Consider the following 15,363-nt stretch of genomic DNA (forward strand, 5'->3'; position numbering starts at 1 on the left):
GTAGTGTGGATTTTTGATGAATGAAAGGGGTTTGGGTCTGTTTGGATGCTTGGAATTTGTTGTTCATCCCATCAATGTTAATTTGAATGGGGGCTTCTAATCACGCGGAGAGAATCTGCATGACCATTGATTTGTTCAGATACAGATTATAGCTATACACAGATGGCCAATAATTGAAGAGTTTGGGTGACAATCTCATTTTATTAGGACTGCTCTAGCATAGCTCAATACAATATATTGGGCTAAAATATAGATTAAGTCTGTCGAATTGAGTCAATTCGAGTAAACTTGGCTGATTTTTTCCAAGTCATGAACACTATGACTGGTAATATTTAATCTTAGAAAATGGAGAATCATCCCTAAAAAGCACCTAACCTTTTTTTCATTTGTTCATAGCCTGTATCCTTACCTGATCTAGATGATTGAAGTCTGAAAATGCTTTCAGAAGCCCCAAATTGAGCACCCGTGCAGTCATGAAGAAACATTCACAAATAAATGGGTACTTATTCTTTACACCACAACTAGAAAGTGGCTTGGCTTTAGAAAGAACAGAACTTGTACTATTGCCAGAGCTTGTAGCTTCTTGAGACTGTAATAATCGATTCTCTTCATCACTTCTATGACTAAGTCCATCAATTTTCTCACAATTATCTTTGCCAATCCATGCTGCAACCTCCTCGGATGATGCATGGAGAGCTGTCAACCCTCTAATATACATACATATACATATGAACACTAATCAGGAGGATGCGAAACTTATAATACCAAGGAGAAATGTGAATATAATATGAACAAAATTGGCAAAAACCTATTTCAGCTAAGAACCCTCACCTTAAATCCAACCGGCTATTATAAAACACATACTTTGGGTCAATTTTGTCTCTTTTTGTTAGATTTGCATCTAGAAAGGGCTCACACAGCTGAAGCATGACTGCACTAAAATTGAAAAACATGCCAGAACTTGCACAAGATAGTGGATCCACCTGTGAATTACATCCTAATCCAAGGTTAAAAAAACTTGAAAACTTTTATTTCCCACAGAAAAAAAGATTTTGTGCAATATAAAATGTTCATTGCAGTGTATATGGATTTTAACTTGAAAATAGCAAGCTCTGAAAGCAGTCACCTATATATGAGACCTCGATGCATTCCTCTTGATCAACTCTGCAAGATACTCAAGAACACATTCTCGGGTATCTGTATTTTTCAGAAGAGCAAGCAGGACTTCCCTAAGGCCATCATATAAGTTGTTCATCACAGTCCTTGTATGTGGCAAAATCCTATCCATGATCTGGTAAGCTTCTTCACGCAACAAAAAGCAGCTTGGTAATGTGGATTTTTGATGAACGAATGGGGTTTGGGTCTGTTTGGATGCTTGAAATTTGTTGTTCATCCCATCAATGTTAATTTGAATGGGGGCTTCTAATCACGCGGACAGAATCTACATGACCATTGATTTGTTCAGATACAGATTATAGCTATACACAGATGGCCAATAATTGAAGAGTTTGGATGACAATCTCATTTTATTAGGACTGCTCTAGCATAGCTCACATGTGGAAAAATTTCTTGCATGGTTGATTAGGCAGAAAGAGTGCTTTTGACTTTTAATTTTCTTTTTGGTTTTGGTTTGCTTTGCTTTTTGGTTGTTTGAATTCTCTTTCACAGGCACAAATTCATCAACTCAATATTTGCCAATGCATTCATTTTTTTTTTTTCTTTTGATAGTAGTATGACCAATTAATTAGCAGATCTTGGTTTACATGACTATAACAATGATGTAACCGTTCTATCTATCTAGCTACCTATCTACCTAACTTCAGCAACAAAACTATTTATGATGACTGCTATTAATGAAATTAGAACTATCTCCTTCATGACACACAAGTCAGGATTTTTCTCATGTTATGGTATTTGTTCCCATAACTATCATCCAAAACTATTTGCTAAGGCTGCATGTGCCTCTGTATGTGGCCATACATACCACCTGGCCTATGGGATATATGAGCTGTTGATCAGGTGAGCTTCACCATGTAGTTGATCAGGCCCATAAATCAGGATAGTCCAGTCATCTGGAGAGCCACATGTGTGCATTCAATGTGGGTCTTTGGCAATTTTCACTAAACCATCCATTGTGTTCCAGCATGTGTGGCCTGCCTGATTTTCAAACCAAATCATCTGAAGGGTAGAACCCTCTTGCATTGCTGAGTTGAGAATGCATTTTCAGATAGAATGTAATTAGTTTTCATGATATCTCTGTTGGTCAATACAGAGTAAATACATCACTAAAATGTTGCTACTTAGTGGGAGAGGTTGTCACATGTATATGGTTGTTCTATCCTACATGTCTGTAAGTTGCCACTCATGTTTTACTTTAGGAGAACTTCACGGCTGTTGAATTACTCATGCTGTAGCATGTTAAGCTCTATTGAATTCTTTTCATATTTTCATGTAAATGTAGGAAAAAAATGTGAGATATGCTGACCTGGCATGCAGCATTAAGGTGATTCATGATGTACATGCACACACAACCAGTTGGCAGGTCTGATTTTTGGGCTAGGACTGCTACTGAACGTGATTCATGATGTACATGCACACACACATGTAGGGTTTCAGAACATCATAAAAATCTGTTTACATCTTGGGATGAATACTTGACAGGAGAAATGATCACTTTCCTCCACTGCTATCCACCATTTTCTCCTTATTCAAACAATACTGCAATGCAAGCAGACTTAGTACAAATTTATAAATAAGACAGGTAATGATCACACACTGAAAGGGAAGAAATGGAGATGGATGTAAAAGTAAAATGGGTGTAGGTGAAGTGGGGGCAGTGGTCTAAAGTTTTTATTTTTGGCCTGTTTGATTGTTGTTATGTGAATCTTGCTTGAGATATCTACTTGATATCTTGGAATTTATAGACTTGTGTTTGAATGGTTTCATTGTTTTTATTTTCATTTGCTATAGTCCTCACTTATCCTATAACAATATTTCTCATGTCCTTTTACTTTGATTAACACCAATCTCATGTCCTTTTATATTGCATATTTTAATCATCTCATGCTCTTTTATATTGCATATTTTAATCATCTCATGTATAGTGTTGCTCATCATCTACACGCTACAAGTAGGTGCAACATGGTACTGTACCAGATCTGAGCTTTTCATTAGAAGTGACCTTTATGTATTTCCATGAAAATCACATATGTTAAAACAAAAAGGTTATTTATGATTCTTTTCCACAAATTTGCTCCAACGTGACATTTTTCTTTCCAGATCTACCTTTTGGGATTCCTTCCACTAGTCCAAATAGACTTGACATTTTGAGAACCACCATTACCCATCTTATGCTATGTGCATGTAAGTTCCAAATATTAGTTGTATAATCCTTGTAACTAGGTGGCACTTTCACTCCAAATCATGCTTTAGACTCATGCCCCATTCCTGCTTTCTAACTGTTGATACTTGCTAACATTTTTTAAACAGATGTTTCCTCACCTCCAAACCTAAATCTGCACGGACACATATATATAGGAACGGACACCTTGATACTAAATCGCATCGAGCTGGGGATCTTCTTGGAAATGGGAAGATCTAGGATAGGCAGCTGGCTGCTTTGAATTTTGCTTCGTACAATTGCATTCCAAACATATTGGAATTCTCCCTACAAAATATAGGCATCAAACATATGGATTCTTCAGATGAGGATGAGATGAAGAGGGTAATTATGTCTCAAGCGGTGTCAGCTTGTGTACAGGCTGTTGGGGAATATTGTCGCTACTACATGTTCAAACAACCGGCGCGTCATGGGGATGATGAGCGAGCGAAGTTCATCAATTCTATTATTCGGGCTAGCGATGGAGATTGTTTAGATCAACTTAGGATGAATCGAGATTCATTTTTTGAACTATGTACGCTGATACGCGAGAAGACAAGACTCCGTGATACTCGTAATGTCAGTCTTGAAGAACAAGTAGTTATTTTTCTACACACATTGGGACACAATGTTCGTAACCGGGTTTTAGGTCACAGATTTATTCGATCAGGAGAGACTGTCAGTCGGCACTTTCACCGTGTTCTAACAGCAATTGTATCACTATACCCCGATTTAGTTAAATCAGCCGGAACAGAGACGCCGTTGGAGATCCAGACAAATCTAAATTGGTCTGCTTACTTTCAGGTAATTTTCCAATAGGTCTGTCATCCAAGTTAGTAATTTTCACTTCAATTCAATGTGTGGTCCTTTCATGATAAATAATTCGCATGGTTTAGGATTGCGTTGGTGCAATTGATGGAACACACATTCCTGCACATGTTCTAGCGGTTGACCAGGCGAGTTTTCGCAATCGTAAAGGGGTCCTCTCCCAAAATGTCCTGGCAGCGTGTTCATTCGATATGAAATTTACATATGTATTGGCCGGTTGGGAGGGTTCTGCTTCGGATGCGAGGGTGCTACACAACGCAATGACTCGATCAGATGATCCCTTGATTGTCCCAAACGGTACTGCTTATATGTTAAAACAGTGTCACTCTAATTTATAACTATGATTGTATCCGATTTTTCACTTAAGGGAACTATGATTCGAATGTGTAGGAAAATATTACGTTGTCGACGCTGGATACGCTCATTCACCTGGTTTCATGGCTCCATACCGGGGCCTTCGATATCACTTACAGGAGTATCGAACCGGGAGAGCGCCTACAAACATGAAGGAGCTGTTTAATTATCGACATGCACAATTGCGCAATGCAATCGAGCGTTGTTTTGGTGTTTTGAAAGGCAGATTTCCCATATTGAAGAGCGCTATGCAGTATGAATTTCAAACACAAGTCCAAATTGTGATAGCATGTTGTGTCCTACACAATTATATACGTACCGAAAATGAGTCTCGACTGGACAGCGATTTCGTTGGTATATCTGCAGCCGATGGGGTGGCTATCCCGACACCTGTAGAGGTATCAACTAATGATGAGCGTCAATGGTCCATTCGAGTAACTCGGCGTGAAAAAGATGCTTGGAATCGAGTACGCGATGACATTGCAGCTAGAATGTGGGCAGATGCTCAGCACAATAGTAGGAGTTGATAGTCGATACTACATGTGTCATTTACATTACATTAGTTGGATGATAGTGTATTTCAAGTTTACTTAACTTTAAATTTTCTCTAATATAGTCACCCAGTTACATTAGTTGGATGATAGTATATCGATAATGATCAATGAATTTATCCCTTTTTGGCGTATATGTTAATAGATGTTGTTTTGACGATTATAATTGACATTGGTAAAATATCATACATACTCCGTATTCAGGTGAAATGACAGACTCCTTTAATGTTACATCAACACCGACCCAATCACCCATAAGAACACCGCCGGTTCCCACTCGAAGTTCTCCGCGTGGGAAGACGGTGAAATCTCTAGCGGAGCCTTTATCTAGAGCCGCAAAGATCAAATGGACTACTGCTATGGATCAGATTCTGTTCGACACATTTATCGAACAGGTTGCATTAGGGCGTAGAGCTGATAATGGTTTCAAGCGGGAGGCATACCAAATTGCGGCTGAAGAAGTTACGAAGCATACTGACGTAGCCGTCCAATGGCAAAACGTGTCGAATCGGTTGAGATATTATAAAAGAGAGTATAATGCAGTGAAAGACATGCTAGCAGTGAGTGGGTTTGGTTGGGACAATGAGAGGATGGTGGTCACGGCTCCGGATGAAGTCTGGGAGGAGTATCTTAGGGTAAGTTTTACTGGTTTTTAAAATCCCATCATACATCTCTATGTAGTTTTAACCCTTAATTACAACTGACTTATTCATATGGCAGTCTCACCCACGTGCCGAACGACTCCGTGGGAAACGCATCGAAAGGATGGATGACCTTGCAGTAATTTGCGGATCTGACCAGGCCACCGGACGCTATGTGCAAGGCAGTAGGAGTATGGCTACATCAGCATCATCTTCTCGTCTTCAGCGAGATCTTAATGAATCATGGAGAGAGGTTGATGATATGGATGATACTATTGACCTATCAGAGGATTATGTAACAGACTCCACAGGGACCATTCCATTACCATCGGACAGTCCTGTGATGGGACATCATGACTCCCGCAGTACTCCCACTCACACTTCTGATTCTGATGTTAACCGAGGAGGGACAGGTACACGGAAACGTTCGCGTTTTCCTCGTCCCTGTGATGTATTGGGGACCTCTCTGCAGACCGTAGCCGACTCGATGATGAAATTTGGGCTTGGCGAAGAGGTCAATCGCACAAGCAAGGTTCTTGATGTGCTAGAAGAGGTGAAAGGCCTGACCAGCTCTGAATTTCTTGAAGTTGGTCGGATCCTGAGTAAGGACAAGTCACTTGCGTCGTTCTTTGTCAGTCTCCGACCCGAGCGTCGAATGGAGTGGTTAAAGAAAACACTCCGTGATCACTTTGGTGATGGAGGTGTTGGACCTATCTGACATTGAATGAATGGTTGTCTTAATCTGTTTTTAAAACTGGGCATGTAATAACTTTCTACTGTTGGTGTGTTTGGTTTGGTTTTTTTTTATTTTTTTGAGTGATGTTTTTTTTTTTTTTTTTTTAACTGCTACTTTGGACTTTGATGTGCTGATTTTCTGGGATTATCATTACCACTATGAATTTTGTGATTATGACTATATCAGATCATTTGTTACTTGTCTTTTCGTATATCTACCAAAATGCATGCATTATGCACGTTAAGCCGGAACGGAGCACACACTTGATTTACTGGAGGATGGTACGTATAACGACCTTTTCAATTCTTGTTCAGGGTAAATAATTCATATTTGGATTTCTTATGTTTCTCCATAGCATCAAGTTGCTACCATAATCAACAATTTGAAACATTTGTCATCACTAACCCTCACATTTCAATGCAGATGGGTAAAGAGAAGTATTATGTTGTCCTCGTTGGACGTCATCCTGGTATATACTTCACATGGGACGATGCACGAGTAGAAGTGGAGGGATTCAGTGGGGCCAGACATAGGGCCTTCAAGAATTGGAAAGAGGCTGTGGCATGCTGGGAAAGTTATTTCGGAAAGGCTAGGGAACCGTCTAGACCTATTACAGATTATCCTATTCATCAGATTGCTGCTTCATCTGCTGAGGTGGACATCCCTCTCACGACCACCTCCTCTATTCGACAGACGACACAACCAACCATGGTTGTGGTGGAGAGGGCAACGTCGACTGACAATCTTGGGCTATCGGACAGCGAGAAACTCGTGGCCCTTTTGGTTGGCGTGTTGGTTGTTTTCTTTTCGTTGCTTATAATTTTCAAATTTTAGAAATTATTGGTGTTGTACTATTGAGTATCGCACTTTATGGATTTTTTAGGTTCTACTGGATTTTTTTTAGCATACTGACTTACTCAGTATGCTACCGTACTGAGTTAACTCTGTTTAGACTTACCAACAAATTTTTTTGCATCTTATTTTTTGGATGGAAACCATCAAATAGGCGAATCGATGGAATAATGATTTGCACCACTGAAATTTTGATCATGTGGACCATAACTTAGTCCGCAACACAGAATAATGATCTCCACCGTTGAAACCATTAATCAGGACTATTCTGATAATTATTTTACTGCCCACAGTGGGGAGGCCGTACGGAATCCCTGCAGGAGTAACAAGGCATGAGGTGATCTTTAACAACTTACTATTATTTTCCGGATCACGGGTCATAATCTCCAGCAAGTAATGGTTTTCTGTTTTCACTTCTGTAGTAGCAAATTGCTAGCAGCAAGCATCTCTGATTTTCCTGAATACGTGTCAGAGGTGAAAAGGATCCGAACCGTTCATCCAGTAGGTGCCACCAAACTATCCAAACCTCCCAATCACCAAGTGACTTAAATTTTTTAAATTCAAATCGAACGGTCAGGCCCATTTGTTAATCCTGAATTTTCTGCCATGGCGGGTTTGGGAAATCCCAACTGTCCGTTCAAAGTTTTTAATTCAAATCTTCAAATCGAACAGTCAGGATCATCTGCCAATCTTGAATTTTCTGCGTTAGTCTGTACTTGGTGGGGTCCAGGAAATCCCAACTGTTCAATCAGAAGTTATTTGCCATCAAATGGGAACCTATTATGGTGTATTATCCTGGAATGAATGGGATTGAAGCCTAATCCCATGTCTGTCCAAACAGGATGGATTGTTGCAATCCCTGGATTACCTGACCGTCCAAACACGCACAGGTGGATGGATTGTTGTAATCCCTGGATTACCCTGACCGTCCAAACACGCACAGGTAATGGGCGTAGGATCAAAGAAGTCAATGGGATTAGGGACAATCCACTGCCAAGCATTAAAGAGCCTTGGTAAATGTGCAATCCATCCAAAGCCAAGACAATCCCTTTCAATCCACCCGTCCAAACGGGCCCTAAGAGGTTTAGCCCAACATGATTAAGCTATCCTCAAATATCATAAAGAAATTAAACAGAAAACTAAGAAAACAAATATCTGTAGAAACTGCTTCACGTCCAGGCTTCTCTGCTCCACGCTCAGCACAAAATTGGATCTCCCTCTCCAAGATAGCCTTCCCATTCTCTCTCTCTTCTTTCTTATAAGCAAAGGACCCCCTGGAGAAGGAGTTCCACACTCCTCTTTACGCAGAAAAGGCTTCCTGCGCAAACTTTGTTTCTTGCAGCAAGAAATGCACAAAAGGCTGCGTTTGGACTGAAGATCAGGACGTTGATCGTCCCGATTATTGCATCTTCCATCACGGCTAGGGTCAACCCTGGCTGGGGCTTCAATTGGACGGTTCAGATCGCTGATCTGATCACGTTCTGGGTCACATAACTCCACGGAAGATCCGGATTTTCCAGACGCGCGTAAACCTTGCGCAGGTTACGTTAATGTGTTCGGTGGGCCCCATAATGATGTCTTCAGAGAAATTCACTCCGTTAATTGGATTCCTGATGAAAAAAATGGTCAAGAAAGGTGGGTTTATTTCAAATTTTTCATGGCCCATTGTACCAGATCCTTTTGCCGTCCATCTTGCTTTTAGACGATCAAAAACGGATCTCCGGTACCTTTTGAAAATTTTCCACCTAGGCATGAGTGATATGGTCCTCTTGAATCTCATGGACGGTTTGGATTGTCCATATGGACAATGTATGGGGCCCACAACATGAATCACCGTCTGCACCTTGCGGATGCTGTGCGTACGCAAATAGGATCTGGTCAGCGCTCGCTGACCGGTGCTCTGGATCATGTGCACCTTGAGTGCACTTGTGCACGGTGCACAAACACGGCTGGTGGGGTCCACAAGGGATGTTTATGAAAAATCCTCACTGTCCATCTGTTCTTTCGCCTCTTTTAAGGCGTTGAGAAGAAAATTTAAGCATAACCAGATAGCAGGTGGGCCCTAAATCACTAATTTATGGGCTGGTCTATCCGTTAGACTGCTTTTACAAGGATCCAACGGCCGAATTTCGACATGTACGGTTAATATATGGTCTTCAGGTTCTGTATGAAGTTTCGAACTGAACGGATGGTTGGAACCCTGTGATCTTGTATTCTGAGCCAATTTCGGACCACTTGAGCTTCAGTTTCTCGATTTTCTTGAATCTCTGGCGCTCAAATCTGTCGATCTTGATATCCTGGGGTCCGTCCCTTGCCTTGGTGAATTCAAACTGTCAAATCCATGCTTTTAGTATCCTTTTTTCAGTCCAAGTTCCTAAATACACCTTGCATCACAAACACAATTAAATTGAGCCGTTAATCAGTACCATGTTCGTAAATCCAGGCAATAACTGGGGTCTAATATGTAATATTTGACCCTTAACACTCAACACTGCTGCGACCTAATGTCACCTGCACGCATCCATCTTATATAAGCTTATAGAAAGCTTAGAGGGTGGTGTAAGTGTGTGCGCAAGGTAAGTACCAAGTATGTAATATCAGAGTAATGTGGAAACATGCTAGTAAGTCCATAAATACTATCAGCCTTATTTAGGCTATGCAATGTAAAAACATAATAAACCAATATCATATATTAAGGAAGCAATGTAAATCAGCTATACAATGCAGAGACATATTAAGCTAAATATCATATACTGAGGATGCAATATAATATGCGGTGTGAATGAAATGACCAAGCTAAAGTGTGAAGTCGGGATGATAGTACGTACTGTCGCAAGCTATGGAGTCCATCGTAAGGGACTTCTATCCAAACTAGTCCCATACTTGAATTTGGATAGATATACTCAATGTGGTAAACTCCTGATCTCAGGTTGGTCACGCACCCCAACTGAAATTTTGGCCATTGTAAAGGTACACAACAATTAGTTGCGCAACACCAACCCGAGTGGATAGTGAATGAATGAATGAATTAGTAAAATGCTGAGTATGCAACTCTTGCTCAATAAGTCCACATATCAATATTGTACATCTCTGAGATCATCACTGGGGTCTACTATACCCTACACGCGATCGCCGCCCACTGGTCGCACAACCATGTAAGTGGAAGAGACCTCACTATCCGCTTGACCAGTAGTCAGCCAATATCTACCCGGCACGTCGATAGCGGACCCATTTACGAGCTGGTCAAAATCAGCCTAGTTATGCCCCCTACCCTCGGGCGGCTAAGGACACACCCCCTCCAACCGACCAAGACATAGTGGGAGACGCGGCCTACTGGTATTCGGCACTCGGGCGCTCATGTATCCACTTAGTTTAGACGCTGAAGCGTCTCCTGGCCACGGAGGTTTAGGGACTTTCACCCAGGGACATCTATAGCACCCCATGTAGAAAAAGATTTTTGATGTCCCATCTGGCCATCCACGATATACCTGTGGAGGCTACGACCCTGATATCGCTAGGGCGTACAGTAGTCATATCCTAAAATGCGAGATGCATGAGTCACACAGTCCAATCATGCATCAATCCTGCACATACCGTACAGTCATGTGGGATGACTTCACCTATCAAGGAGTCCCATAAACAACCTACCATATGACATATGAAATGGTCATCCACATCTCATAACAAACATGCAGATGATGCATATGGGCATGTATCATGACGCTATGCAGTCGCATACTCATAATCAGTATCGATAACCGGTATCGATAATTGGCCTAACAAAGGGCCTAAGGGAATGTCATAATGTAAACATTAACCATCATTGCCCATCAATGTGGACATTTAACAAACATTACTCCCAAGGAGTGACCTTCATAGGGCCAAACATATAGTGGGGCCTATGGTCTCACACAAGGGCTTAATGTACATCACACTGGGCCTCATCATATGATCCTCACATACATCACATTGGGCCTCATCAAATGGGCCTCCCATATCACAATGGGCCGAATCACATGAGCCTCATACACATCAAGTGGCATCGCATGTGCTTCTCATACATCACAATGGACCTCATATACATCACCATGAGCCGCATCACATGGGCTTCTTATACAACACATCAGGCCTCATCATATGGGCCTCATATATAACACATCGGGCCTCACTCATGGGCCACATGTAGATCACATTAGGCCTCATACCCGGGCCTCATACACATCACCTTGGGCCTCATATACGAGCTATAAATACATCACATTGGGCTACATCCACGGGCCTTAAATATATTATATTGGGCCTCATACACAACATAATGGGCATCATATGGGCCTAATATACATCATAATGGGCCTTATCTCATGGGATTATTACACATCACGATGGGCCTCACTCATGGGCCACATATATATCACAATGGGCTTCATTGGATGGGCCACAAATACATCACATTGGGGTGGGCCCTATACATTTCAAATGGGCCCCACCAGATGGACAACTAGGATCAAACACGTACATCACATGGGGGCCACGCGAATGGATGGTGTGAATATACAACACATCACAAGGTGGGCCCCACCCATCCAGAAATTAGATGGGCAGCGAGGTTGGATATAAAACATATATGTCACGTGGGGTCCACACGTCCCTGGGATGGACGGTGTGGATTAAACAGATCCATCATGTGGGTCCCACAGATGGACGGCTGGATGAAACAATACATCAAGGTGGGCTCCACACAGCGGTGCGGATATAGAATACATACATCAAAGTGGGCCTCATGGGGCAGCCCACGAACCAAAAAAATGGACAACCGGTGTGCACATAACCCATACATCATGATGGGCCTCATGGGATAGCCCACACGCTCCAAAAAAGAATGGACAACCTGTATCTAACACATATATATATCCTAGTAGGCCTAAAAAAAAAGGGCAGCCCCACGGTGGGACGCCCTAACCCAACTGTTGCTGAGGTGTCCACCTGAATTTTGGATATGTTCTAAGGGAAAACTGGGCCCTCATCCTTGTATGGGTCTGGGAGGATCTGAAGGAGGGTGTGAGGGCCCCACACATCATCAATGGGCCCCACAATGGATAGATAGCCCGGATATATAGTACATATAGCAAGGTGGGCCGTTTGTTGGACGGTCAGCCCACCTGCTGCTGGCCCAGATTGGGTGTCTGAATAGCTGGACAGCCAGGATAAAATACATGCATATGGTGGGCCTCACACATCACCAATGGGCCCCACCAGCAAATGGCTAGAGTGGATACAAAATACATACCGCAAGTTGGGCCAGTGGCTGGACGTCCAGGCCACCAGCATGTTAGGCTTGTTGGACGTCTAGTGAGTGGACGGCCTGGATAAAACACATACTCACAATAGGTCCCACTTGGATATGGGTTACCAGAAGGTGGGCCCTAACTAGGTGGGCTAGAAAATGGATGGATGGCGAGGATACATATACATCATGGCAAGGGCTCATATGGCACCGTCCAGAGATGGACGGTGCAAATACATATATCAAAGGTGGGGTCCTACGACCAGCTGGACAGTGGAGATCCCACACGTGCAGGGTGGGTCCCACCGTCCAGCAAATGGATGGATGGTATGGATTAATCAGATATAGCACGGTGCGTCCCATGTAAACATCACAGTGGACTCTACCATCTGGACAGTGAGATGGGTGGACGGTGTGGATGGAATCACACATCAAGGTGGTCCATGGAACTTAATGATGTCACTACAGCAGCTAATAGCTACGTGGGACCCATTGTTCCTGCATGATTGGACAGTGTGGTTATAGAATACATACAGTAAGGTGGGCCCCACCCCTACACGTGGTTTCTCCACTGACTCCTGTACCTCTGTCTACGTATATGTCTCTACCTAAGTATTATCTGTGTCAATTTGGACGTCTACGATCAACATTTTTTGTTCCTCTTACTCCTCTTGATCATTCTTGCGGAATAGGGAGTTTTCATCGAATATAATGTCACAGCTAGTGATGACCTTGCGTGTGACCTTGTCGTATAACCTGTAACATTTCACACCAACACCATAGTCAACAAAGATGTACCTTTTGGCCCTATGGTCTAGATTATATCTCTCAACTGACGGTACATGAGAGTAAGCATCACAACCAAATATGCTCAAATATGAGTAGTCCATCATATGACCACTCCATACTTCCTTTGGGATCTTACAATCAATTGTCGCTAAAGGGAACTGATTCACCAAATAGCAAGTCGTGTTAATGGCCTCAGTCCATGGGTCCTTGCCCAACACAACATTACTTAACATGCATCGGGCCCTCTCCAAGAGAGTTTGATTCATCCATTTAGCCACACCATTTTTTTCAAGCTTGTGGCGCATTGTGTTGTGCCTAATAATCCCTTCATCTTTGCAATGTTCATTAAACTCAGTGAAAGTAAATTCTCCACCATTGTTAGTCCTTAAAACCTTTATTTTTTGCCCTGACTGTTTTTCCACCATTAACTTCCATTGTCTGCGCCCCAACATTACCTCTGATATCACTTGTTGGGGGAACCACGGAAGCATGCATAGATGAATCTAAGATAGCAATCCAAAAGCACCAAGCAAAAGGGAGAAGATCACAAAGATTTAACGTAGAAAAAACCTTTCGAAAAAAAACCATGGCACAAAGCGATAGATATCACTATGAAAGCAGAAATTACAAAGAGAAAGAGATCACCCGATTCGAATAACCTCGTATCTCACCCTTGTAACACCCTTTTAAACTTCAATGACATCAAAGCCACTTTGATGGCATAAAAAAATAAAAATAAATAAATAAATAAAGGCAAAACTGTCCAGAGACAAAACGTTGATTATCCAAAAATCTTCGATTACTCGACCCAACTTCGATAGCATCGAATGCATCTTCAATGTCATCGAACACTCTTCGATGTTATCGAAAAATGACACCAATATGTCCAACAACTAACAGAGGAAATCCAGGAAATACTCGATGGCATCAAGCCGACTTCGATGGCATCGAAGCCTGCTCAATGGCATCGAACCTGTCATCGATAGACTGTTGATTTTACAAATTTAAGACATCTATCAACAACAGACTAGACATCAACCTTCCTCTTTTACCCAACCTCTTGGAACCAACAATAGTAGAGCCTCACCATCTCAGGGACCATTGTAATGCTTTGTTTAATTAATATGTTATCCAAATCATGGCTCCCATTGTGGATGGGACATGGACCAAGAATCAAACTAATCATAAAATCAAGACCATTTAATTGGTGGTAAAACCTAAACAATCCCTAGACAAACCAAAACAAACAATGTTATAGAATTCCACTTGTAAAAATCCACATATATTTGCTATCCTGTTTTAAGAAAGATACTCTTTGTTATCCATAGGGTCCAAAGGGAGAATAGGTTTCTTGATCTTCCATTCTTCCTAGAACTGATAATTATCACCCTCCTTTTTAGCAGCTCCAACTATTCAAACTGGATGGGCTAGACTAAGCCGATAGTTCACTGTACAAGTGGCATGCATATGCTTCTATGAAGACTGTAGGCCTAATGTGAATGGAAGAACACAAACACACTGCGCAAACACTCCCAACCATCCAACTGGTGTATCAAACAGATGGCTGCTGATGGCATGGTCAACGGGCAAAATTTAACAAGGCGAATATAGAATGTTAAGACATGCCAAACAATGTGATTTTCAGTCTACGCCCACCCAAAATGGGGCCCATGATTCAGATGGTTTGGATTGCTTTACATGCATGCAATATGGATGGTAGATAGCTACCAACATTTCGAACTAGGGCCAGACTCCTGTTACGATTCACCTCTATTAAAAATTTGATGGTGACTCTTCAACCATAAACATTACGATTCACCGATAGTTCAATATAGAAAGATTAATATTGTCCATCTTGCCCGTCCCTTAAATGATTCAAGCTGTAGATCGTAGGCAGGGGTCATCTATACATTAGATTTAGAGGGGTGATTAGACCCATATGCTCCAAT

The 15,363-nt window shown here is 41.9% G+C and overlaps 3 protein-coding genes across 3 annotated transcripts; 2 read left to right on the plus strand and 1 right to left on the minus strand.

Annotated features, from left to right (window-relative positions):
- Positions 1 to 354: 354 nt before the first annotated feature.
- Positions 355 to 999, minus strand: LOC131246218 (probable ubiquitin conjugation factor E4). Its single transcript, XM_058246123.1, has 2 exons — positions 832 to 999; positions 355 to 707 (listed from the first exon to the last, which is right to left on the minus strand). Exons 1-2 carry the CDS (start codon positions 951 to 953, stop codon positions 383 to 385), a joined length of 447 nt encoding a protein of 148 aa, XP_058102106.1. The 5' UTR covers positions 954 to 999; the 3' UTR covers positions 355 to 382.
- Positions 1,000 to 3,698: 2,699 nt separating this feature from the next.
- Positions 3,699 to 6,537, plus strand: LOC131246216 (uncharacterized). Its single transcript, XM_058246122.1, has 5 exons — positions 3,699 to 4,183; positions 4,276 to 4,504; positions 4,598 to 5,077; positions 5,317 to 5,747; positions 5,833 to 6,537. The coding sequence occupies exons 1-5, from the start codon at positions 3,716 to 3,718 to the stop codon at positions 6,469 to 6,471; spliced, it is 2,247 nt and encodes a 748-aa protein (XP_058102105.1). The 5' UTR covers positions 3,699 to 3,715; the 3' UTR covers positions 6,472 to 6,537.
- Positions 6,538 to 6,912: 375 nt separating this feature from the next.
- Positions 6,913 to 7,890, plus strand: LOC131247081 (uncharacterized). The gene is made up of 2 exons (XM_058247523.1): positions 6,913 to 7,280; positions 7,764 to 7,890. The coding sequence occupies exons 1-2, from the start codon at positions 6,913 to 6,915 to the stop codon at positions 7,888 to 7,890; spliced, it is 495 nt and encodes a 164-aa protein (XP_058103506.1).
- The last annotated feature ends 7,473 nt before the right edge of the window (positions 7,891 to 15,363 follow it).

This window comes from Magnolia sinica, chromosome 5 (assembly GCF_029962835.1).
Source record: "Magnolia sinica isolate HGM2019 chromosome 5, MsV1, whole genome shotgun sequence".
NCBI classification, from domain to species: domain Eukaryota; kingdom Viridiplantae; phylum Streptophyta; class Magnoliopsida; order Magnoliales; family Magnoliaceae; genus Magnolia; species Magnolia sinica.

What these genes read in the sequence shown, in the direction of transcription:
- LOC131246218 (XM_058246123.1), bottom strand. Translation starts at nt 953, where the DNA reads ATGTTTTTCAATTTTAGTGCAGTCATGCTTCAGCTGTGTGAGCCCTTT. An exon ending in AATAGCCGGTTGGATTTAAG is followed by an intron (nt 708 to 831) that starts GTGAGGGTTCTT and finishes TATGTATATTAG; the next exon opens with AGGGTTGACAGCTCTCCATG.
- LOC131247081 (XM_058247523.1), top strand. Translation starts at nt 6,913, where the DNA reads ATGGGTAAAGAGAAGTATTATGTTGTCCTCGTTGGACGTCATCCTGGT. An exon ending in GTGGCCCTTTTGGTTGGCGT is followed by an intron (nt 7,281 to 7,763) that starts GTTGGTTGTTTT and finishes TCACTTCTGTAG; the next exon opens with TAGCAAATTGCTAGCAGCAA.
- LOC131246216 (XM_058246122.1), top strand. Translation starts at nt 3,716, where the DNA reads ATGAAGAGGGTAATTATGTCTCAAGCGGTGTCAGCTTGTGTACAGGCT. An exon ending in GGCAGATGCTCAGCACAATA is followed by an intron (nt 5,078 to 5,316) that starts GTAGGAGTTGAT and finishes CTCCGTATTCAG; the next exon opens with GTGAAATGACAGACTCCTTT. An exon ending in TCTGGGAGGAGTATCTTAGG is followed by an intron (nt 5,748 to 5,832) that starts GTAAGTTTTACT and finishes TTCATATGGCAG; the next exon opens with TCTCACCCACGTGCCGAACG.